Genomic DNA, 23060 nt, shown 5'->3' with positions numbered 1-23060 from the left:
CTATGGAACATAGCCATGAGTCTGGAAATAAATGGAAGCAGCTTCTGAGTGGAAAAAAAGGGATGTCACAGAACCCATAGTTGAGCTTAATTCAAAAGATGAAGCCATGCTCAAGCCGTGTACCTAAAGGAGCAGATTAGAGCCCACTTGATTCCTAGGCGATCATGAGATAGCACAGGTGACAAGAGGAAGTAGAAGTGACAAGGTGACAGGGGTCTTCTGTTTACTGTTGGGCTAGTCAACAGAGCAGCGTGTGCACATTCAGGAGAAGGCCAAGGTAACCCAGTAGCCCTTTGAGTATCATTGATCTAGGGACCAGAATCTGGTCTAACACAGTGTAATAACTTCGGCATACTGGTGACATTATAGGTAATCGAGAAGAGGGAAAGTGTCCTGGTTAAGAAAGCAAGAGAACATGGCGTAGCTTCTTTTACTATCTTCTGTCGAAAATATTTCCTATGAAAATAACTTCTGCACTTAACTGTAACCTTTCGTTTCCAGGGACATTTACTCATGGGTAATTGGCTTGCCCTAATTTAGATAATAAAAAAATTAGGTTCTTATAGAGCCAAAAGATCGGGAATTTTCAGCTGTACAAACCGGGTAAAAATATTTGCTACAGTTTATTTTCAGTATTTAAAAGAAGTACCTAGAGACTGTTGGCATACATATTATAGTTATTTTTCCAAATCCTAGTAGCAGACGTGGGATGGAGAGCCACGTGCTGTTGACTGTGGGCTGGCTGTGTTTGATCTCAGTATCTGTTCTCAGAATATTAAAGTGCGTTTATCATTCCTCCAGCAAACCCGTAACAGCCAGCAGCTCCATACAGAACATGTCCATCACATCCAACAGAGACCTCACAGCAGCATGAATGTCACAGCTGGGAGAGAGCGAGCCCCAGGCCACTTCCTCCTCTTATTGAGAAAACGGAAGCCCATCAATGGTAGATGACTCCCCCCAGTCACATACAGCCAGGGCAAGAGCCCAGTCCTCGTGTCCTTATGAGAATGCCACCTTTAAAGAGGGAAGATAACCCAAGCGGAAACGTACACGTGATAACTTTTTGCATAGGACATAAAAGGAGGGGCACCTGGGTGTCTCAGTCAGTTCAGCATTCGACTCTTGATTTCAGCTCAGGGCATGATCTTGAGATTCATGGGTTCGAGCCCCCCATGCACTGTCAGTGCAGAGGCCGCTTGGGATTCTCTCTCCCCCTCTCTCTGTGCCCCTCACCCACTCTCTCTCAAAATAAATAAACCTAAAAAAAAAAAAGGAAAAGGAAAAACACACTTTAGTGAGTATGTCCCAACTAGTGAGGACATGTGTCACCTCCTGCCTCTTTGAGTGGTCCCTTCACAGGAGGTGGATTCTCTGAAAGAAGGAAACTTTGTGGCACTAAGAGGAGGGGAAACCGAGGCCAGGTGGAAAGATGATAAAGCAAGGTTGCTTTTGCTTGGCTGTAACCAGTGTGAAAGCACGTGTGTTCTGAAGGAGTGGCAAATGACAGGAACCCTGGTCATTCGGAGACCTTCTCTAGTACGGACTTCACAGACTAGTGGAAAGAACCCCATATTTAAAACTGGGAAACGGGGGTTGAGTAGAGGCTGTGTTGGCACTTCTGCAGAGTGTGATCTTCACGGAACCTTGGCTTCTCCATCTGCAAAATGGAAATGAAGAGTAGACCACCTCACTGATCGTTTTGAAGTTCAGGTGGGAAAAAGTACATACAAGTTTTTTAAGTAACTGGAAACATTCAAGGGTTAGAGAAGTTATGATTCTGTACTATTATACCATGTGTGCTAGAGAAAAGTGTTTCTTTAAGAATAAGGCTGTTTCAGAGAAGAATGAACCCAAGTGGTTGGACAGCTTTGGCTTCCATTTCTTTCTTTCCATCTTTTCCATTCTTCAATTTCTTCCTCCCTTCCTTCCTCCCTCCCTACCGTCCTTCCTTCCCCAGGCCAGTGGTTTTCAGCTTTGATTGTTGTCAGTAGTTTACAGTCCCTTTCCTAGAACATGAAGCCCCTGGGGTCATTACAGAGCTGAGCGTCTACACCCGGTGGATTGCTCTGAGGTAGTGGGAGGTGGCAGGAGTCTTTAGTGGGAAGTTGATCAGGTGCTTTGCCTTTGGCCTTTGGAAACATAAGGAATCTAGGGCACTGAAATAGCTACTGTTCCTTGTGCCACTGCTCTGTGTCGTCCTGATGTAAAGATGGTTTCCACTGAAGATGAGAGAATCAAAAATACAGCTCAGTGATTATTAACTATAGCAATTTGTGTAAAGTTTGTGAAGGGTAACAGCTACCACTTACCCTCTTGACAAACATTTATCGGACATTTAAAATGTCCTTCAAGAAGCTCTTCCTTTGCAAGATCTCATTTGGCAATTACAGGGGCTATTTACCAATGAGGAAATCGAGGCCCATTTAATTGTGTTCTGTGCCAGGAGCTCACTAATTTATTTGTTCCTCCCCAGAGTCTCGGGTTGTCCTCCCCGCGGTGGTTGTCCTCTTGGCCTCAGGTGGAATCCGGTGGTTATTTTCCACATACAGGAAGAGGGGAGAGGTTTGACAGGAAGGGCCAGCTCTAGGTGAAAGAAGCGTCGTGCATATTTGCAGCACGACTACACCAGTTCTCCACATGAGTCGTGAGTCACCTGTGCTGTGAGGACCCACTGAAGCAATTCATGAGATGAGGATAGTGTCTACCTCGTTCAGCATTGCATCCTCAGCTCCCAAAGAGGACACCGAGCCCACTTGTCACTGCTCTGTTACGTATCTGCTAAGTGAGTGAATGATCCAAGCTTTCATTATAGCCAACGGCTTCAACCTCCTCCTTTCCGCAAGAACCCTGCTGCAGTTAATACATCTCCCCCATCGGGATTCAGTTTTTCCCTCCTCTCCTTGCCCAACGGTAGATGTAGAGCTAATGAGGGCACAAGTGTTCCAAGCCACCAACAAGAATTAAAGAGATGGAGTAACTGCCACTAACCAGCAGGGTTGATGTTCGCAGTCGCTGAGCCTGGGACACACTTAGTGGGACATCAAGGAGTCAGTATCTGAGAGAAAGGCCTTCTCAGCCCTTCCTGCCTTCCTCCGACCTATGCGTGTTTTAAATCATCCCAGACCCCAAGCCATCTAAAGATTTTCTGGGATCGTTGTTCTAAAGACAATCTCAAGATGCCGATAGAAAACTTTAGCCTCTTACCCTGATTATGAGCTCAACATTTCGATGTTTGTTCATGCCAATCAGATGAATGGTGAAGATCCTGTTGGCCTGTGAAGTTCAGAGTTTGCACTTGGTGGCATTTTCCACCTGCTTCAGAGGGACTTTGCCCAGTGTTTCATTTAGTCTGTCGACAATCCTGGTACTGCTAAATATAAGAGAGTAAATATAATAAATATAGGCCATCCTTTGCCTTTCACTGGATGCCTTCAGTGTCTGTACATGTGAGATTATTGACAGAATTAGATATTGTTTTACAGAAGAGTTCCAGCTGTCCAAGTTCTAAATAACAGGTAGGACTAGCCCCATGGGGGAAGAGTCCTAACAATTTACCCTGTTTTCTGTTAGTGACAGGTTTCGTGCACACGCTTCGCCATTAAAGCATTAGACTTTCTTTGATTTCTTAATCATTAACAACTTTAGCTCTGATTGCCCATGGGGCTGCAAGCTGTTAAAATTATCATTTGCTTCTTACTAATTTTGAAACCAAGAGCTGTTTCTTCGTTTGATGTAGCACAGGTCTTTCTCCGAGCACGTATGACTCAGGAGCACTAAGAATCTACTCTAAGAAAACATAATCTAAAACTGTTGAATTTATAAAGCAGATAGGATAGAGAAAATACTCCTAAATTCTAAAAGGTGCAGTTTTTGAAAAGATTCAACAAAGAATTACTTTTTTCAGGAGAAAGTGTCTCTGGATTTTATGGTTTAGTGTTTGAATGGTGGGTATTTTATGAAGAAGGTTAAGGAGGCAGGAAATTTGAAAGCAGTTTTTCAGTGCTGAAAGGTCAGTTGGAATTCAGCCACGGTTAACATAATGTTGGGTTATCATGAAAGCCAATAGAATGTAAAAACACATCCTGAAAAAATTCTGTTAATACACAGCCTTTTCAAAACCATGCCCCTAAAGTCCTTTACCTGTAGTAAATGCTCAATAAATATTTGTTAAATTGATTACATACATGTTAAGACCAATTGGTAGTATGATAAAATGAAATATGTTACCTTCAGCATTCATTCATTCATTCATTCATTATCTACCTACGGATGGTTATATCCTGAAAGTAGTTTACTGGGAACAAATTGAAAATTGATGACTTTAGTGTACAAAACATGACTTTTCTTTGATGTGATGGGCATACTTGTACAACACTGGGCCGAAGGCATTTATATTGGACCAAGAGGCTCCTGCCAGCTAGTTCTGTGCAGGCTACTCAGGACGTATCTGGGAGGCTAGTTAAAATGGTCAATTCCGAAGCCCCATCTTTAAAGATTCTGCTGGCTAGATCTAGGTGAGTCTAGCACTTGAATTTTTTGGAAAGCTACCCAGATCCTGATAAACGTGTAGGTTTCAAAACCTAATGCGAGATGGTATCATCTATACCTGTTCCTTCCAGGAAGAATCAGTTACCGCAGAGAGCTGTTTAGCCTGTCTGTAAGGTGACTACTGTTGACCTCCTGTTAAACTTTCTCCCCAGTGAAAACCCAACTCTGAGGTGATGATAGTGATCACACGTTTTCCTTAGATCATCAGGACAATGAATGTCTAGCTTTCCTCTGTCCAGTGGCTGTGATTTCTGGGGATTCTTCAGGGGACATGCCAGTCCCGTGGAAGGCAGTACACTGGGCACAAGCCACTACATGATTGATGACTTAAAGCGAAGCAGGAGAAGCAAAAATTAGGATTACCTGGGAGCTCTCTCATACTTAGAGGCTCACAAGAACACCACTCTTGTCTGTGAGCCATGTCGCCGCCCTTTATGGCCCAAACCACTCCCAGAGTCGTCCCCAAACCCTTCTCTGAGGAGATAGGACCTTAGGTTCTGGCTTAAGATATCCCGTTGACAGGCCGCCAGACTGTATCCATTCAGTCCTCTGTTCGCCGTGCTATCTTACAGTTAGAGTAAATCCACTCTGTTTCCTTTTTTTTCCCCCCTTTACCTATCCTATATAAGATTTGTTCTTACATACGGACCTGCACGGTCTCTCCAGAATTCACCAACTTACTTCCTTTTTATCTACAGGCCAATCTTGATGTAATTTCCATGTCCTACGTAATATAGTGTACCTGTAATCAGTGCCTCCCACTCAATGTCATTATTAGGAAGCATGATCATACATTAATTACGATGTACTCTGATTTGGGGTGCTTCTTTAAAATATCATACCTCTTCCCTGCCCTTAGGAGTTTCCTCTGTTTACGTCTTTTTGAGGAAGCAGATAATTCTGGCTTCAGGCTTCAGGCTTGAGAAGCACTGTGTGCAAGTAGATTGTGACAGAGCATCATCTGTCCTCTGAAAACTTACAATCTGAAAGGAATTTATGTCATTTCTTTTTGTTTTTTGTTTTAACATTTATTTATTTTTGTGAGAGGGAGCACAAGCGAGCATGAGCGGGGGAAGGGCAGAGAGAGAGGGAGACAGAAGAGCTAAAGCAGAGAGCCGGACGCGGGGCTCGAACTCACATACCATGAGATCATGCCCTGAGCTGAAGTCAGACAGTCAATCAGCGGAGCCACCCAGACCCCAACGTCGTTTCCTTTTATGGTTAAATTGTACTCACCCTTGACATCTGTGCCTGCGCAGCGTCCATACTATCCTAGATGCTGTGCAGGACAGAAGAAACTGGGTCCAACGGAACCAGGCCAAGTCTCCTACTTACTCGCCAACCCCATGTTAAATTTTAATGTCGTTGAAACTTAGAGGAAATATTTCCATTTTCTCTTCTGCAGGGTAAATAGTTCAAATCCTTTTAACCTCCTGTCTGTTAGCTCCCTGAATCCCAAACTCCATTAGTTAAAGGAAGAAACATGATTAAACAATTTTTGCCTCTCCTATTAGTGATATAAAATTTCCTAGCTCAAAAAGTGGGGGCTAAAATCAAAGGAAACTTGGAGTGGGTGAAAGAGGAGGAGAACCTTCCCTAAGGATAAAATCATTCAGCTCTTCCAGAACAGAATGACCGGCAACTGCTTCCCCACACGGGTACTCCAAGTACTTGCCTCGTAAAAGTCTTTCTTTTTTTGTTTTGTTTTGCTTCTCCACAATAATTCTTTAAGGTGGAAAAAAAAATCAAAAAATTCAATTTTTTTCATAAGTGACACTTCTAGCACATTTTCTCCAGCGTAAAAGTACTTTGAGATCTTCCCCGCCCTCCCCCCCCCCCATTAATAAAAGGATGGGTTTGAGTTGTTTGAAGTCCTTAGAGAATAACAATCCACGTGTTGGCAGCACAGGGTCATCAGATACGGTAACACGGATGAACTCTGTTGTTCTCCTTTTCCACCCTGTTCATCTTCTGACTTTGTTTGCTTCCCGTAGTTTTCTGTGAGCTACGGTCACGTAGGAAACGAATGCGAATGTCATTATGAGGGATTGTAGTTTTATTTCTGCGAAGACTTGTGTGTCTGAGTTCTCATTCATAACATTCAAGATGGAGTCATCTCCTAACTCAGCCCGACCACTGGATGCCTGTTCATTTCGTTTCTGTTCCCACAGTGCCGGTGCCTTTGCATGTATCTTGTTCGTGTGTCGGGGACATTTGTGATGCACAGTAATTCCATGCCAGTGGCACAGTTGACTTGTAAGAGGAAGTGTCTGCGTGGAGAGAGCATTTGGTGGTTTAGTTTATAAACATAATCAGAAAGGGGGGATAATGAGAATAAACATAAAGTGAATGCCATCTCTAGGTAATAGGCTTATTGTCGATTTTAATTTTTTTTCCTTAGGATTCTCTGTTTTTCTGAATTCCTAAAATGAAGGAAAATAATTGAAATCTTAGAAAAAGAAGAAATTAGAGTTGCTGCTGCTTTTCTTACTTGGTATTTGCCCGTCCTAAGAGACTCGCCCAGGCTCTTTGTCAAATATGTGCTGCTTCTGTCCCCGCAGTTTTTCCTTCTCGCCTGGGCAGAAGCCTGTTTGCTCTGTCTTAGCTGGAACATTCCTGAGTTTGTATTAATAGGACCTGACCGTAAATGCATAACTCTAGCCGACTTTGCTTCTGTTGATTTCTTTAATTTGGTAACCTACTTTGTAGATGGAGTCCTACATGTATTTTGCTTCAAGCTGATGCCGGTGGTCTGATTTTGCAGATGAGGATCGGGTCAGTGGGGGTGAATGCCTTGCGATGCATGAGAGGCTTTAGGAAACATGAAAACAAGTGTGGGAGAGTTTGTAGGCTGAGTCATGTTTGAGAGATGTTAATTAATTGAAAGCCATTCACTGACATTTCTCAGGCCCCAGCTCCTAGATCTTATTCCAGGTTAAAGTCCCAATACCTTTAAAATGTTTTACCCTCAATCCATTGGCCATTAGAAGTTATATTCAGACTCCATATAATCATGGGCATTTTCGCCGCTGTTGCCCAAAGAAAGACCTTGTAACTCTTTTGTTCTTAGATAAATTTCTGAATTTTCAAAACCTGGTGCTTTTCCTAAGTACCTTCTCCTTTTCATTTTTCACTATTGAAGAAAATTTCTTCATCCTAACTTTCTGAGACAGTCAGGGAAAAAAAATCCTACAACTATCATGAGACATTAAAGAAGAGAGAATAAAATTGAATGCCGTGGGAGTTTGGCGTAGCATGTAAAAGACAAGGAATAATTCGGTTTATTTGTTTTTTCCCCATCTACTCCTCTAGGTACAAGCCTATGCAGAAAGTGGATGGGGTTGCGGACGGCTTCACCGGAAGTGGCCAGCAGACAGGCACGTCTGTTGAGCAAACTGTAATTGCCCAAAGTCAACATCATCAACAGTTTTTAGGTATGTTAAGGTGTAATGCGTGTTAGTTGCTATTAGGAGGTTGAAAAGAAGACAAAGTAGTGTTTTCTCCAAGACACTCCAAGCTGTGTCTATTATAGATGTTAGTTACACAGAAAGATTTGTGTGTCTCTGTGCATACCCTTTGACAGTTCTGGATCATTTCTCCTGTCTCATGTTCACTAGAGCTTTTAAAAAATCTCAAGCTCTGTAGGATTTCTAAGTACTCATTCAATTAAAAACTCACAGCCGTGACATTGTTTTGCAGAATTTGTATTCATGGGGTTTTTGTGATGAAAATTGTGTGTGTCCACTTTTAGTAGTTTACTTCAAGTGCCAACAAGAATTCTCATTGCCTGCCGATAAAGTTGGAAACATACTGTCTCAGATTAGAAAAAGAAAATTACTAGAAACTTTGGAAAAGTAAGCTGTTCTTGAATAAAATTCGAAAACTGATCACAATCTATCCTATTTATGTAGATGGTGTTCATGTTTTCTTGTTATTTAAAGAGTTAGGAAGTGGGGCGTGAGCATTCTGCATATTCCCGTGATAGCGAGACAGACAAAAAAGGCACTTTAATTGACAACTCTAGTCGAGCTGAACACACATAGCGTCCATACAGCAGGTCAAGACAAGCAGAAGCCGACAAAGAGTTTGTGTTTGTGTGAGTCTGTGTGTGTGTATACTTGTCTATATGGGTTTTCTGACAAATAACTCAAAAGGCCTCTCAGGTCAGAGAAACTACTCACGTTGAAAACGTTAGGGCAGCGTTTCCCAAACTGGAGTCTTGACGTGTATTCTGGAGAACCTTGAACTCCCTATGAGAATTTTGATCTTTTTACTTTATGTTCTTATTTCAATTAGAATCTGTAAAAAAAAATAATAATAATACTAAGAACGTCTTCTGGCTTATCTAGAAGACTGGAACAAATACCATTGTGCAGTTTTAGTTAAAGCGTTTGGATTTGAATTTATGATAAAGCAGGCACCAAAGTCATTGCATGAATTGTCCAGAGCTATGAGAACGGAACAAGGAGAGACTGATGAGGTAAATTACATAAATTATGTAATTCATCCCAAGGGAAGGGTCGTTGATGTCTTAGTGCTGTGTGGAGGAAGGTTCCGCAGCTCATTCCAGTATAGAAGAGTAATGGGAGAACCAGCCAGCACCGTGTACCTGTGGGCACAGGCCTGTCAAACTCAAAGACCCAGGCCACAGTGGTCCCTACCACATTCATGTTGCAAGAGGTGATTTAGCAACAGGACAGTGGCCTCAGCCATCATATGAAATTGATGTTACTCAGTTTAATATTACTTTTGTAGTTTTATGTGTATTCATTTCGTAGCTCTTTTGGTTTATGATGTTATAAGAAGTGTGAGCCTAATGAGTTTAAAGCTAGGTATATTTTTTTTATGTTCCTAAGGAACACAATAATAAATGAAATGGATACTCGCCAACTCGAGATATTTTCCCCTTAATAGGGGCCCAATGTTGAGAGACACTATGGTATGTTATTTCTAGTATAATCGCAGTGGAAATTTAGTTCCTCCCCAATTTCTCAATGCCTCCTCGATTCTCTTCCACGTATGATGTTGCTGCGTTTTTTTTGAAACATACTACTATGAGAAGTTCTTCTTTGTCAGACCTCTGGCCTTTATGTTTTTTTCCTTTTTTTAGTCTTCTTAAATTTTCCCTCATTAATCTGTAATTGGCACAATCCACGAGAGTTTTTTTCTATTGTGTTGTCATGGCAACAGATGCATCTCGAGCACTTCCAGAGTTTGGAGAAGTTGAAATCTCTTCTCTGCCAGATGGTACTACCTTTGAGGACATCAAGTCACTGCAGAGTCTGTATCGAGAGCACTGTGAGGTAAGTTTTTTCAAATACAGTATGAACGCTCGCTAAGTTTTTGCCAGGCAACTTGCTAAAATCAAATAATCAGGCTTATTCCTGGAGGACAGGTAAAGTTAGCTCATGTATCTTTGAACACTGAGAAGTTCAGCGTTCTTCGTGTCTCAGACTGAAGAAATGACGGATGCAAGAAAGGGAGAGTACATTTTACTCTCTGTCTTCTTAGTGTATCCTAATCTGAAACCTTGACGCGGCAGTGCCGCCACCTCTGGGTCCCCACCCTAGAGAGCGTGCCCCCTGGGTGAAGACGTAAGTGTACAAGGGAACTCGTTGTGTTATGGCTTTTACCACAGAAGATTGGTCGGAGCCTCAACATCTACAAGGGAACTAATAAATGAAACACGGTGCAGTCTCTTAAGCAGAATACTATGGCGCCATTACAAAGGACAGACGCTTCCAGGTGTACTAATGAGGAGTATGTCCCAGGATTTATTTTTAAGGGGAAAGCAAGATGGAAAACGCTGTGTATTATACTGTCGTCCGAGTGGGAAAAAACGTGTGCACAGACTTCTCCAGCAGAAAGAGCAAAATAGGAATGAGCTCATGGCGGCTGCCTGTTGAGAAAACGGGGTGACTGGGAGTCGGTGGGGAGAGACTTAACTTTTCCATATTCTTTTTAACCTTTTGAATTTGACACCATGACTGTGTTATGTCCGTCAAAAATATTTTCTTTTTAAAAATTTTTTTAATGTTTTTATTTATTTTTGGACAGAATATGAGTGGAGGAGGGGCAGAAAGGGATGGAGACACAGAATCCAAAGCAGACTCCAGGCTCTGAGCTGTCACCACAGAGCCTGATGTGGGTCTCGAACCCACTAACTGTGAGATCATGACCTGATCCAAAGTCAGGTGCTTAACTGACTGAGCCACTCAGGCGCCCCTCAAAAATATTTTCTAGAGGACGCCTTGCTGTCCCAGTCAGAAGAACATGTGACTCTTGATCTCAGGGTTGTGAGTTTGAGCCCCACGTTGGGTGTATACATGACTCTAAATACATAAACTTGAAAAAAGAAAAAAGTATTTTCTAGAAATGTTTAGTGAAGCACTTGAAGTGTTCCCTCCAGCGATTAATGAGGCTCTAGTTTCGTTTTGTTTCTCTGGTTACTTAGCGTTTCTCTTTGTATTCCCCGTCCCTGCTTCCCCTCCGTTTCCGAGCATGCCCCATCGGAACCGGCGCCTTGTGTTCGGGAGGGCGAATGAACGCCCCAGTACCGCACCTCGTGGGGAGGCCATAAGGGATCGCATCCAGAATTGTCTTAAGCGCCTCTCTTTTTGCAAGAGGAGTCTGTTTACAATCTAAGTAGCTGTATTCCAGGGCTATTTGGGATTTGCTTTTCCCTTGCCTTTCATGGCCAGCCCTCCTGACTGCTGACAAGGCAGTATGCAGTGAGAAGTCTCGGCTCATAGCGTTCACAGATTTCTTTCTCGCTCCAGAAACACCAACTGCTTGAGTGAATCCGAGAGCTTGTCCAGGGTACTAGACCATAAACAACCAAGGGCAGGCCGTCTCTTTGTTCCCAGCGTTCACTGGAATGATGACAGACCCTTCGTGTCCATCTCTCTTTGACTTCACTGTGCTACTCCCAACCTTAGAGAATTCCTGAAGGAGCCTTAAGTGTCTAGATAAAAATTCTCTTTGTACATGAATATCACATGTATTCACTCAAGATTTATCTAAAGATTCTCTAAGCAACTTCACATTTCTCTGTGTTCAGGTGAATCTTTCTTAAAGCAGCCCAACCCACACAAATATAATGTAGATTCTTCTGGACTTTCTTTTTGTTCAAAATATAAGTTGGAGCATCATCTTTTATATTACAAAGGAATGTACCGTACGCTTATTGTAAGTGAAAAGCTCCGCCAGTAAGATGAGAGATGAAAATATCTTTGGGGCTGCAAAAATTTCATTAACCTGCCAACATCTGGGAATACTCTGTATGAAGAGACACGGACGCGCATGGTAATCAGCATGTGTGGGAAAGGGCCGTTCGTAGCACGATCCCCGTGTGTCGCCGAGTTACACGCGTTCACGCCGTCCTCAGGAGCCATGGCGGCAGGTATGCCATGGAAGAATTCTGATGACTGTTTCATGTCAGGCCTCCAGACTTTGGAAGTACAGGTGTCCCAGACCCGTTTCCTGTCCAGCAAACAGTCACCTGCCCCAAACCCGTACAACAGGGATTCTTTAAAAATCCGTCTGCCTACATATTTCAGTCTGAACGTATTTGAAAGTGGGTGGACAAATGATAAAATGTTTTGTTCGCTTGTAAAAGTGTCCCAAGTGAGGCTGATGTGAATGTCCTTTTCAAAAGAATTATATGGGATTATTTAATTAGGAGACAGAGTGCATTTCAGATGCACTGATTTCTTTACTTGCCTTATTTTTTCATATTCTGTACAGTTTATGTTTTTAAGGAAGATTAATATACCTATTTTGTTTGTTTTTTGGAATTCTCATGATTTGTTTTCCAAAGATACGTTATAAGTATCACTAGTTTTGTTATGTAAGGAGCTGATGTAATTTTCTCCACAAGCTGCTGCAGCAATAAGTGATTTTTTTAATGTAGTATTCTTTTATTTATTTATTTTTTAATGTTTACTTATCTTTCAAAAAAATTTTTAATGTTTGTTTATTTTTGAGACCGAGAGTGACAGAGTGTGAGCAGGGGAGAGGCAGAGACAGAGGGAGACACAGAATCAAAGCAGGCTGTAGGCTCTGAGCTGTCAGCACAGAGCCCGATGCGGGGCTCGAACCCACAAATTGCAAGATCATGACCTGAGCTGAAGTTGAATGCTTAACCGACTGAGCCACCCAGGCGCCCCAGTGTTTACTTGTCTTTGAGGGAGAGAGACCAACAGATAGAGTGTGAGCAGGGAAAGGGCATAGAGAGAGGGAGACACAGAATCGGACGCAGGCTCCAGGCTCTGAGCTGACAGCCCAGAGCCCGATGCGGGGCTCGAACGCAAGAAACCTTGAGATCATGACCTGAGCTGAAGTTGGACTCTTAACTGACTGAGCCGCCCAGGCGCCCCGGAAGCTTAGTGTTCTTACATCGATCTTATAGCTAGAGATACCTAGGTCTTATGTATGATATTAGTAGTAGTCTTATTAGTAGATATCTGTCTTAGAATGGAAGTGGAAAGAGCAGGAAGATAATTTGCCTCTTGAGAACATTGTTGCCTGGGGGGAGAGACCTCTACCTGCCTTTACTTTCAAGGCTCACACGTGCATCCTAACTGCTCTCATATCGGAGGATGTGTTAGTTAGTTCATCCCTTCCCTCCGTCTTCGTTACACAGCTATGTGTAACGTTCCCTGCTCATTAGGAGAACATGCCCTCAAACCTATTTTGCTTAACGTTAGAGTCAGTCTCAGAGTGTGTTTATATAAAAAGAGAGTTCGTCTCTGTTTCATACGTAGGGCCAGGTCAACACAGGTGGCAGAGACCACATAATTCTGAGGTCACAGTTTCCTGTGTTTGCCTCACGTCCCCGGATTGAGTCTCCTCATTGTGTCCCCTGTTGTCTCTTTGCTTCTGTGAATTTTGTAGGTCCCGATGGGCATTTTTACCTGTCCTGGTTCTCAGTGCTGCCTGCATCAAACACATTATGCTGATGACTTCTGTCTTTTATGCTCAAAATAATCACAGAATCACATGCTCTTTGCACAAACAAGTTATTCTTTGGTTTTGTGGCTGCTTTTATCTGAAGGCAAATTTATAAACTAATTGCGATGGCAGGGTGAAATTAAATCTGATCATCAAAATTTAATGAAGGGGGCAAATTTTAGCATCATCAAAAAATTAAAAAAACATCTTTGATGCAGCTGGGAAGTGGTTCTGGGAGATAAAATGAAGGAGAAGAAGGATCTGGCTCCTGCCCCCAAGGTTAGAAAAGGGGATGGTCTTAACGCCCCTCTCTATGGGGAATAAGCAGAGGAGGGATTGAGATGGGGGCGTGGCTTGACCACAGCCCTAATTCTGCCCAGCCGGGTGCTGTCCTCTGAAGGCCGGTCTCGTAGCTCCTGGCCCAGCCTCTGTTTGCCTGAGAACACTCTGGAATCCTAGTCAGCTGTCCTGGACAGGCTCAATTAGCGTTGACTCTGTCCACCACATACAGGCTGCTCCACGCCCTTCACTTCCACCATCTTTGATGGCCGTGAGCGCACCCAGCCCACCAGGGACAGGTGTGAATCGAATCTTCGTTCCGTGGCCTTTGGGGTCTGAGAATGGGAAGAGGGCAGCGGCCGTGGAGGCAGAAGGAAGCTGTGCGTGAAGGAATGAAAGAAAATCAAGAGAGGAAAATGGAGAGGAAGCGGGGCTAGGGAGAAAAGAGCGAGGTAAAGCGAGGCTGGGCTATGAGGCCATTCCTGGAGGAATACACGTTTGTGTTCTCCCTGCCTGAGCTCTGCTGTTTGCCCTCCCTTGGCCAAATGTACTCCAGTTTCGCCGCCTGACCTAGGAAGCCCTCGGGTGTCTTCAGCACTGCCTTCCTGGGATGTAAGGTAACGCTGGTATCACCGTTTTGTTCCTTCAGGCAATACTGGATGTTGTCGTGAATCTTCAGTTTAGCCTGATAGAGAAACTGTGGCAAACATTCTGGCGCTATTCTCCCTCTACTCCAACCGACGGCACTACCATCACTGAGCCAAGGTCAGGATCAATATGCTTTTCCAATCCGTTTTCATGGCCAAGTAGATGTCACAGCTAATAAACTAGAGATATGTATACCAGTTGTGAACCTTTCCTGATAGCCTTAAATGAATAGCTTGAAATGAACCACAAACTGCTCTCTGGAGGTTTCGGTGTGTGTGTGGTAGCTCCCATTTTTATCGATTTGGGGGACTGCGGTGGAGCTGTTTCATCCTCATGGAATTGGTATCATACCTGCCTCTCATGCCGTCAGAAAGTACTAACGTGCGCAGGCAGCTCTGGGGGAGTGTTGTATGTGCCCAGCCGTGCGGACCCCGTGCGGTGGTGGTGTAGTGCTAACCTCAGTGATATTTGATAAACTAAAACTATTTTTAAAGTCCATTTTCTTTTTTATCCTCATTTGCCATCTATTCATTTGCTACATTTATTCACGCCAGCAATCTGAGTGAAATAGAAAGTCGACTTCCGAAAGCAAAGCTGATAACTCTGTGCAAACATGAGTCTATCCTGAAATGGATGTGTAACTGTGACCATGGGATGTACCAGGCTTTGGTGGAGATTCTCATCCCCGACGTGCTTAGACCTATTCCTAGTAAGTTAAATGCAGACAAGTACGGATGCTTTTGTTCTCATACATTCCACCCAGGAAGTTTGGGGAAGGGACGTTGCGATGTAGAGTGATTCTCTAACTTCATTCAGATTTGCCAAAGAAACAAAAAACAAGAACCGTGCAACACAAAAGAATATTGAATGAAAGCAGCTTAGTGCAAAACTGTAGCGAACGGGGGAAAAAACACGATCTGTTCTCCAGTCTTTCATTTTCTTTTCGATAGAAATGGCAGCCTAAAGATGTGACAGCCACGGTGACTAATTATTATAAGAACACTCCCAGGCCAGGCCACCTCCTAAAGGCCATTCTCCCCAAGGACACAGGTCCCTTCAGAAAGCCGCAAGTGTGTGAAATCTGTAATTGCCGGGCCAGCCTCTTTCTTACGTGGTTGCTTTTGATTTGAAATGAATTTATCTTGGTTTCCACTGAAGTTGAATTCCTCTGTAAAAGCATTTGCTTTGTCACCTCCGTCCCATTGAGAACCACAAATGCAGTTTCCATTAACAGTAATGGTTAACTGGCATTGGGAGAGAAAAATCTATATATATAATGACATGAGCATTCCCACCGTGAGGCAAATAGGAATTACATAGAAAAATTAGGTTTCTTTTTTAAGGGATGGTGCATATTCAGAACAAAGTCATTTTCTACACGTGTCAATGTAAATGCTACCGTGGGTACTTGCAGTAGAGGTAGGCAGTTGAAATGATTTTATGCGGACACCTTTATGAGCACATACTAGTGACCTTAACTTTTCAAGAAGTGGGACAGAATTTCCACTCTGCAGTGACATTAATAAGGTATAAGCAGTCTTTTAGCTTGTGAAATTGGCCGCCATGTACTTCAAGTACACCGTCCACAGTTGATTTGTGTTAAATCCTAACAGAAATGACTGAAGGAGGGATTTAGTAGAAGACAGGGTGACGACATCAGCATGTGTATGTTTCTGCTTTCTTTTTTTTCTCTAAATATGACAGACACCAATGGAAGATAGTGCTTTCCAGGCGTTTCCCGCCATCGTAAAATACATGCTTAGATACTCATTTACATATAATATCAAAGAACACACATAAGCTTGTGTAGAAATGAGTTTAAGAAAAAGAAATCCAACTGTCACTGTCTGGCATTTTTGTAAATTGCTAGTATTTTCCACCCTATCTGCACCAAGCCTTTTGACTGACAATTGATTCAAAGTGATGTTGTCATGGAAAATTTCAGTGTGTACATTCTCTACTGGTTTATGTTCCAGAATCTTGATGTTCCTTGTTTTTGTCTTGCTCCCTGTGCTCTGAGTGAGAATCTCTAAAGATGTGTAAGAGAAGTTGCATAGGAGTGGCTCATTAGCCTGTGACCTCTTGCCACCAAAGTACCATCTCTCTCCTGAGATACGAGAAGAGAGGTCGGTGAGCTCTTTCTTTTGTGAGGGAAATCACCAACATCAATTTCTTTTAGCACCACAAGACTTAGGAAGCCAGCAGTCTCCTAAACTAAATCATGTATCAATTTTCATGGACTCTAAGCCTCATAATTTTCAGGGTACAGTACCCTTGATCTTTGTTTTGTGCAAATTTTGATTTGAAAACCAGTTTCTCCTGTCAAGAAGCTTGTCTCTACCTTTAGCAGATAACTTCAGGAATTTCTGCATGACCTTAGTTTCCGAGCTTCTGTGAAGCTACCAGGGACATTAATGTGCTGCCCTACAAAGTACATTTAGAAATTTAAGTCTGATTCTATAACAAGACTTAACAAAATAAAACTTAAATCACAGCTCAAATAGCTATCTTCTGATCATGTGCAGCTTAATATCAATCACAAGCAGGTCGAGACAAGTTAGCCTTAGAATAGTTTTAAACTGTAAACCATCCATTCATGAGAAAAAGTTCTCAGAGTCAATCTGCACAATTCTATGTGACATGAGTCCCTAGAGGGAGAGCAAACTTAATTTTATTTTTAAAAATTGTATTTTCCTGGCTACTAGTACTTCACTCTACCGTTTACTGTCCAGATGGGATTCCTTTTTTTAGCCAAAAAATGTCTGCATATCACACTCATTTGAAGTCAGCTCAAAGCTACTATATTCTAAAATACATTTGTCTGAAACTGAAAAACAGTTAAGTGTAAGAAATGTAGAAGAACCCAACCAGTAACCCTTATGTACAATTATGAGTGTATGTAAAGGTGCCCACCCCCCAAGTCATGTAGTACAAGAAAGCTAAAGCTTACACTCGCTTGATACACGACACATCTTTTTCTCTTAGAATCTTCCCTAGCATGAAATTTGTCTAGGTAAAACAAGACCAATGCTAAATATTTTTTTAAAGTAACTTTTCTTGGTTCTTGGTTTTTTCAGGCTAATCAAGTAATGTGTTCTATTGTGAATGGTAGAAAACATGCAAAATACAGATAGCCAAGTTGAATTCTGAACAAAATTTTCCTGAATCTCAAAAAGGGTCGTTAATTTTTTTTCACTCTTTTTCATTTCCATTCATGCCTGCCCTCCATGGTTCTAATACATAAGACAGCAGAAAAATATTTTTCTTTCTTTTTTCTTTTTTTGGCTAAAGTGGGAAGCTTTGGAAATTTCGCAAGATTCGTTCTCTAGAAATTTCCAAGTCCATGTTTCCAGTAGATGATTGTCATGGTTAGGGGTTGATACCTGTTGAGTGTTTTTCTTGATCAAAATTGAGTCATTTGAACCTCTATTCTATCATTTGACCAGTAAAAGAAATGATTTAAAAAACAGTTGTTTTTATGATTGGGATAGTGGAATTTGTATATTTTGCAAGCAACTTGAGCAAGCTAAATTATTTCTCACCCTGCTTTATCAAAAGTAACAGAGAGAAGCATGTCCGACTCATTTGAGCACAGGAAGAAAAAGCAAGGAATTCAATCCCAGCATTTGCATTAATATCCTTGGTAGCCTTGGAGAAAAACAGAACTTCTGTGCTTCTTATAGTAGACTACAAATTACAATGCCGACCACATTATAGGGAGCCCAGAGAGATTACTTTCATTTTGTGGGTGTTTCAGACACTTACCTATTAAATGTCTGAAACTGTTCCCTACACTGAGGAACGTTGGGTACCGATGAAGTAAAATGCTATTGACTGAATTACTTGTTGAACAAGAGAAGAATAATTTTTTTATTATATGGCAATCCTAGTAAGCAGATCCCTTCTTATAAAATAGTTGTAGTCATTCCTGATGACTGATGATGCTTCTGGTCATTTTATGACCACTATAAAAACTACTCTTGTGGGACCCAGCCCTCTTTCAGGTCTTAACAAATTCGTGAAGAACACAGAACGGACTCTTTTAGGAATATCTTAAGAATATCAGTCTCTGTGACAGCAATTTTATCACTTTTGATCTTTTATCTCTCCCCACCAAGTGAAATGGAGAAAGGTTATCCAAAATTTTCAAGTCAGGCAGTTTTAATTTTTACCTTTTCAGCAAGAGTAAGAGATAACTAATATGATATGTTCTAGCATGAATAGATGTGTAGAGGAAGGGAGAATGCTTCGCATTATTTTCTTTTAGCTAAAGAAAGGAAAATTGATTAAGAGCTTGACAAATCAAGATGAAGAATTTATAAAGAAAATACTTAGCCTTTGAGCATAAAGCTGTTAAGGAAAAGAGTGTCTTGTCTAAGATAGAAAATTTCATAAGTATATTCACAACTGGTATATGTTGCTATAAGTAGAAATGTTTGAATGTTTTCATTTCCCATCAAAGCGTCATAAATATCTGGGAACAAAATAGCTTTAAAGAAAAAAAAGCCCAAAATACAATTCTTGGATCCTTTCAAAGTTAGGAATAATGTTAAAAAAGTCTTGTCAATGAGGACAGTCTAAGTTCTGTGTTATTTCAGATATCATGTACGCATGTTTTCTCTCTTCTCCTGGAATAAAGATTAATGTTCTTTGGTGTCTTTTTCGTTCTGCTTTTATTCTTTAACATTTAGGTGCCTTGACCCAAGCCATTCGAAATTTTGCAAAAAGCCTTGAAGGTTGGCTTTCCAATGCCATGAACAATATCCCACAGAGAATGATACAAACCAAGGTAAGTTTTTATGTTTTTGCTTTCCCTCTGTATTTAGAAAATTGTTCTGTATTATGTACAGTGTAGAAAATTGTTCTGTATTATGTTGGTATCATAAGATATTGAACTTTTCAAACTGATTTTTTTTTTTTTTTTTTTTGCTTTATAACCATGTAATAAAGAACTTGCACAGGAGATGTCCTTTGACAATGCTTCTTTCCAAGGAACTAGAGAAACATTTTAAGTGTGGTGTATTTATAAGTTTGTTTCCAAAGTTTGTATTTCAGACTGCTTAATTTCAGAAGTTAAAGAGGATAGCCTAGAATGTTCAAGTAGTTTCCCATTTGAGGGAGTTTTAACTTTTTGAAGTCTCCAACTATACTCATTATATTTTGAAATGTTCATGAATATTAATACTTTTGATTTTAAGCATGTTTTATTTTTTTTTAACACTGGAGAATGCTTTTGTGAATCACGTAATCATTTCCTAAAGTGAGCAACTGTCTCATAATCAATGTTTATAAGGAATGTGGATTGTTTAGCTAGAGAAATGCATTCTGATCTCCACTTTGTCCCCTCCGAACCTTATTACTTTGGGTTAATCTGTCAACATATCCTATGGCAAGATTGGACTGATTTTGTGTAAACTTTGTACCAGAAATTCCATTCATGGCTTTTTCTCAATGACTGTATCCACTGTCAAACTTCAACTACACGCCTTGTCTTTCCCTTTGGGGACATAGTTGACAGATTGAGTTCTTACAGCTAACATGTCTCTTTAGTAACACAAGTAGCTCCCAGTTCTTTCTGCTTTGACTTAAGATTTGCAATAACACTTTGTAAAACATATAGAAAAAAACAAAAACAACAACAAAATACAAATAAACAAAAAAATAGAACACACAGAAGGAATATTTCATTGATATGCCCACTTTTGGCCACTGCTCTAGAGTTTTGCTGTTAATGCCTGCAGTGAGGATAGCCACATCAGCTTCTTACACTGAATTTCAAATTTAAATTAGAACTTCAGATCTTTAGTCACATTAGCCGTGTTCCCGGTGCATTGCCGCCCCATGTGACTAGTGGCTACCATATTTGGCAGCGCCTACATAGAGCATTTCCATCATTGCAGAAATTTCTAGAGTGCCACATTGAGGTGGACAAAGAAAGGAAGTACTCTTTGAGTATGATGATTACAAGAATGCTTTTCTGTTTGTAAAGTCAGGCATATCCACAACATTACCTCAAACAGTAAAAGTATCTCTCTTCCCAGTATTACCAAAGCGAATGTGGTCACAATCTAACTGCAGTGTTGGCCATTTCATCGACCCCCAGAGTCAATTGGGATGATCTGCCGTGATGGAGAGCGTCTTCTGCTTTTCTTCTGTCACTGACATGCAGCCTTTTTTTTTTATTTTTTTTTGAGCTGAGCATTCACTCAATGAAGATAATCTACCCTGAGAGAGAGAGAAAAGAGCATAATTAGGTTATGACTATTGTTATCAAACATGTTTCACCACTATAACATAGTTTCTGTGTAACCTTGAGCACCCTACAGAATCTCTGTGAGTCATGATGTGTGTCTAATACGATAGTTCTAAGAATGAAAAACAAGGTAATATATGTGAGGTACTTAACATAGCATCTGGCACATAGGATGTACTCAGTTAATACAAACCATGGAAATGGAGAAGAGTGTTAAGACTTATTTTTTTGGGAGAATGTGACTTCTCCCATGTTCCACATAGTCCTGAAACTTCTATCAGAACATAGCATCCTTTGACTTGGACTATTTAATCAGTTGCTGTTTATCTGCCCATCATGATTTGATGGAATCCCATGCATTCCTGTCAGTGTATTAAAATGCTCATTGGGTTTACTATCCATGTGATTGATTTCTAGGAGATCATGAGATTTAGATATTTACTGAGACTTTTTTTGACATCATCTTTGATATCTTTCAACATAACCTATTTCATTCAAGGTCTCAGCAGGAAGTACATGGTATATCCAAAGGGAAATTAATTGAAACTAATTTAAGAAGGGTTCGTTTCCTAAGGTATAAACAGAGTTAGGAAAACCCCGGACGGGCAGTAGTGGGAAGTCCTGAGCATCCCTAGGTCTGAAGCAAAAGAAAGAGGTAAAAGCTGTGGCATTAGGAAATCCATTCCTTCCCTCCTGTGACTGGGCTCTTGGACCAGGAAAGCCGGCCTTGCTAAAACAGGGGGCGAGCAGAGGTTGCAGAAGAATACATACTTTGAACTCCACTCTCTTTTTTCCCCATCATTCTGTCCCCTCCCAGTGCCTATCACTGGCCAAACCCAGCTGGAAGCCAGAGTGGAAGGAAAGTGGTTAATGTAGTCCATTCAGAGTAGTCTTTCTGGGCACAGAGCGGAATGAAGGATAGAAGGTAGACATTGAGGAGCAAATGGAGAAAACTTGAGTAGCCAGTGTGCATAGATTCAGATTGTTGCTTTAAGTCTGGTAAGTTTGTTGGCTATATATTTGCTGATAGAAGCTATGAACACTCTTGACTCACCTGAAAATCTCCCAGGTTTGTACAAGGTAACGGCAGTAAGAGCGAATCTGAATGACATTGCTCTCAGGAGTCAATTTTTTTTACCCACTTAAAAAAGTGAGGCTATATAGTTTGGCTTTCTAAATAAAAAGAAAAAAATTATATTTGCAGAGTTTGTCATTGACTGTCCTACAGAGTGTAAGAAAGAAATGAAAATCAACATTCTTCCTGCTTCCCGAGACAAAGTCATTTCCTGCAAGACTGGTTTAATTAGTGCCACAGTCCGATGTCGAAGAACATGGGGGTGTGTTTTAGTCTTGACCTCTACCTGCTCAAAAGGAAAATAATACTTGGGTTTAGAGATTTAAATGCTATAATTTACAAGTAAGCTCTCACATGCAATGAATTTGAAATAAGTGTCGGACGGAAGCGCGTAGAACTTGGCCAGGGAGTGCGGATTTGAAGATTGCAGCGGTTTCTTTCACCACCTGACTTGGACGCGGTGTCGTTGCAGGTCGCCGCTGTAAGTGCCTTTGCCCAGACTCTGCGAAGATACACGTCGCTCAATCACCTGGCCCAGGCAGCTCGCGCAGTGCTTCAGAACACTTCTCAGATCAACCAGATGCTCAACGACCTCAACCGCGTTGACTTTGCCAACGTCCAGGTACTCTCGTTTCTTTCAAAATGGCGCTTTGGGGGGAAGACACCTACGTTTTCCTTCATTGCGAGGGTCGTCGCATTTCTTTTCCAAAGTTGCATCAGCCCACAGACAGCAGCTGTGCTCACGTTGCCCTGAAAGACGAGAGTTGGACCCGGCCACGAATTTACTGCTCCTCTGTTCTGTGGTTAAAGTCTGCTAAGATTTTGTTCCCATCTGCTACTGGCATCTGCAAAGATAGTACCAGATGGGAACAGATGTTAGCAGGGCTGGCTAGGTAGTTAAGGAGCAAGGACAGTCACACTCATTGAAATTAGGTAGGCAAGAGATTAGACTTTTTTATCCACTAGCTGTAGGACCTCGGGCAAGTTATTTGACTGCTCTGGACTTTCCACACCTTATACTGCCTGTCTTAGATTATTGTTCACATATGTATTGTTCACATAGAGTCCTTTGCACTGTAACATACAAGAGGTGTATGTTTTTAATAGTGCCCCACCTTGAGGGGCGCCTGGGTGGTTCACGCAAGCGTCTGACTTTGGCTCAGGTCATGATCTCACAGCTCATGAGTTAGAGCCCTGCATCGGGCTCTCTGCTGTCAGCTCAGAGCGTGCATTGGATCCTCATTCCCAACCCCCCTTCTCTGCATCTCCCCTACTTGTGCGCTCTCTCTCTCTCTCTCTCTC

The 23060-nt window shown here is 41.6% G+C and overlaps 1 protein-coding gene across 6 annotated transcripts in view; it reads left to right on the top strand.

The window, feature by feature from the left end:
- RFX3 (regulatory factor X3) overlaps positions 1-23060 on the top strand; it is a 261029-nt gene that overhangs the window by 193535 nt on the left and 44434 nt on the right. For 5 of the 6 annotated variants that reach the window (XR_003901718.1, XM_029919467.1, XM_029919468.1 and 2 more), the window contains 6 exons: positions 7864-7985; positions 9742-9854; positions 14432-14547; positions 14985-15139; positions 19122-19219; positions 22231-22380. Coding sequence is in view for 4 of the 6 variants with exons in the window: in XM_029919467.1 (XP_029775327.1) it covers positions 7864-7985; positions 9742-9854; positions 14432-14547; positions 14985-15139; positions 19122-19219; positions 22231-22380 (754 nt within the window). In the remaining 2 variants the exon portion in view is untranslated. Of the gene's footprint in view, positions 1-7863; positions 7986-9741; positions 9855-14431; positions 14548-14984; positions 15140-19121; positions 19220-22230; positions 22381-23060 lie in introns of those variants that run through there. The other variant, XR_003901719.1, reaches the window with a different exon arrangement.

The sequence above is a fragment of the Suricata suricatta genome, chromosome 13, assembly GCF_006229205.1.
Source record: "Suricata suricatta isolate VVHF042 chromosome 13, meerkat_22Aug2017_6uvM2_HiC, whole genome shotgun sequence".
NCBI classification, from domain to species: domain Eukaryota; kingdom Metazoa; phylum Chordata; class Mammalia; order Carnivora; family Herpestidae; genus Suricata; species Suricata suricatta.
This window is presented reverse-complemented; position numbering and strand designations above follow the sequence as displayed.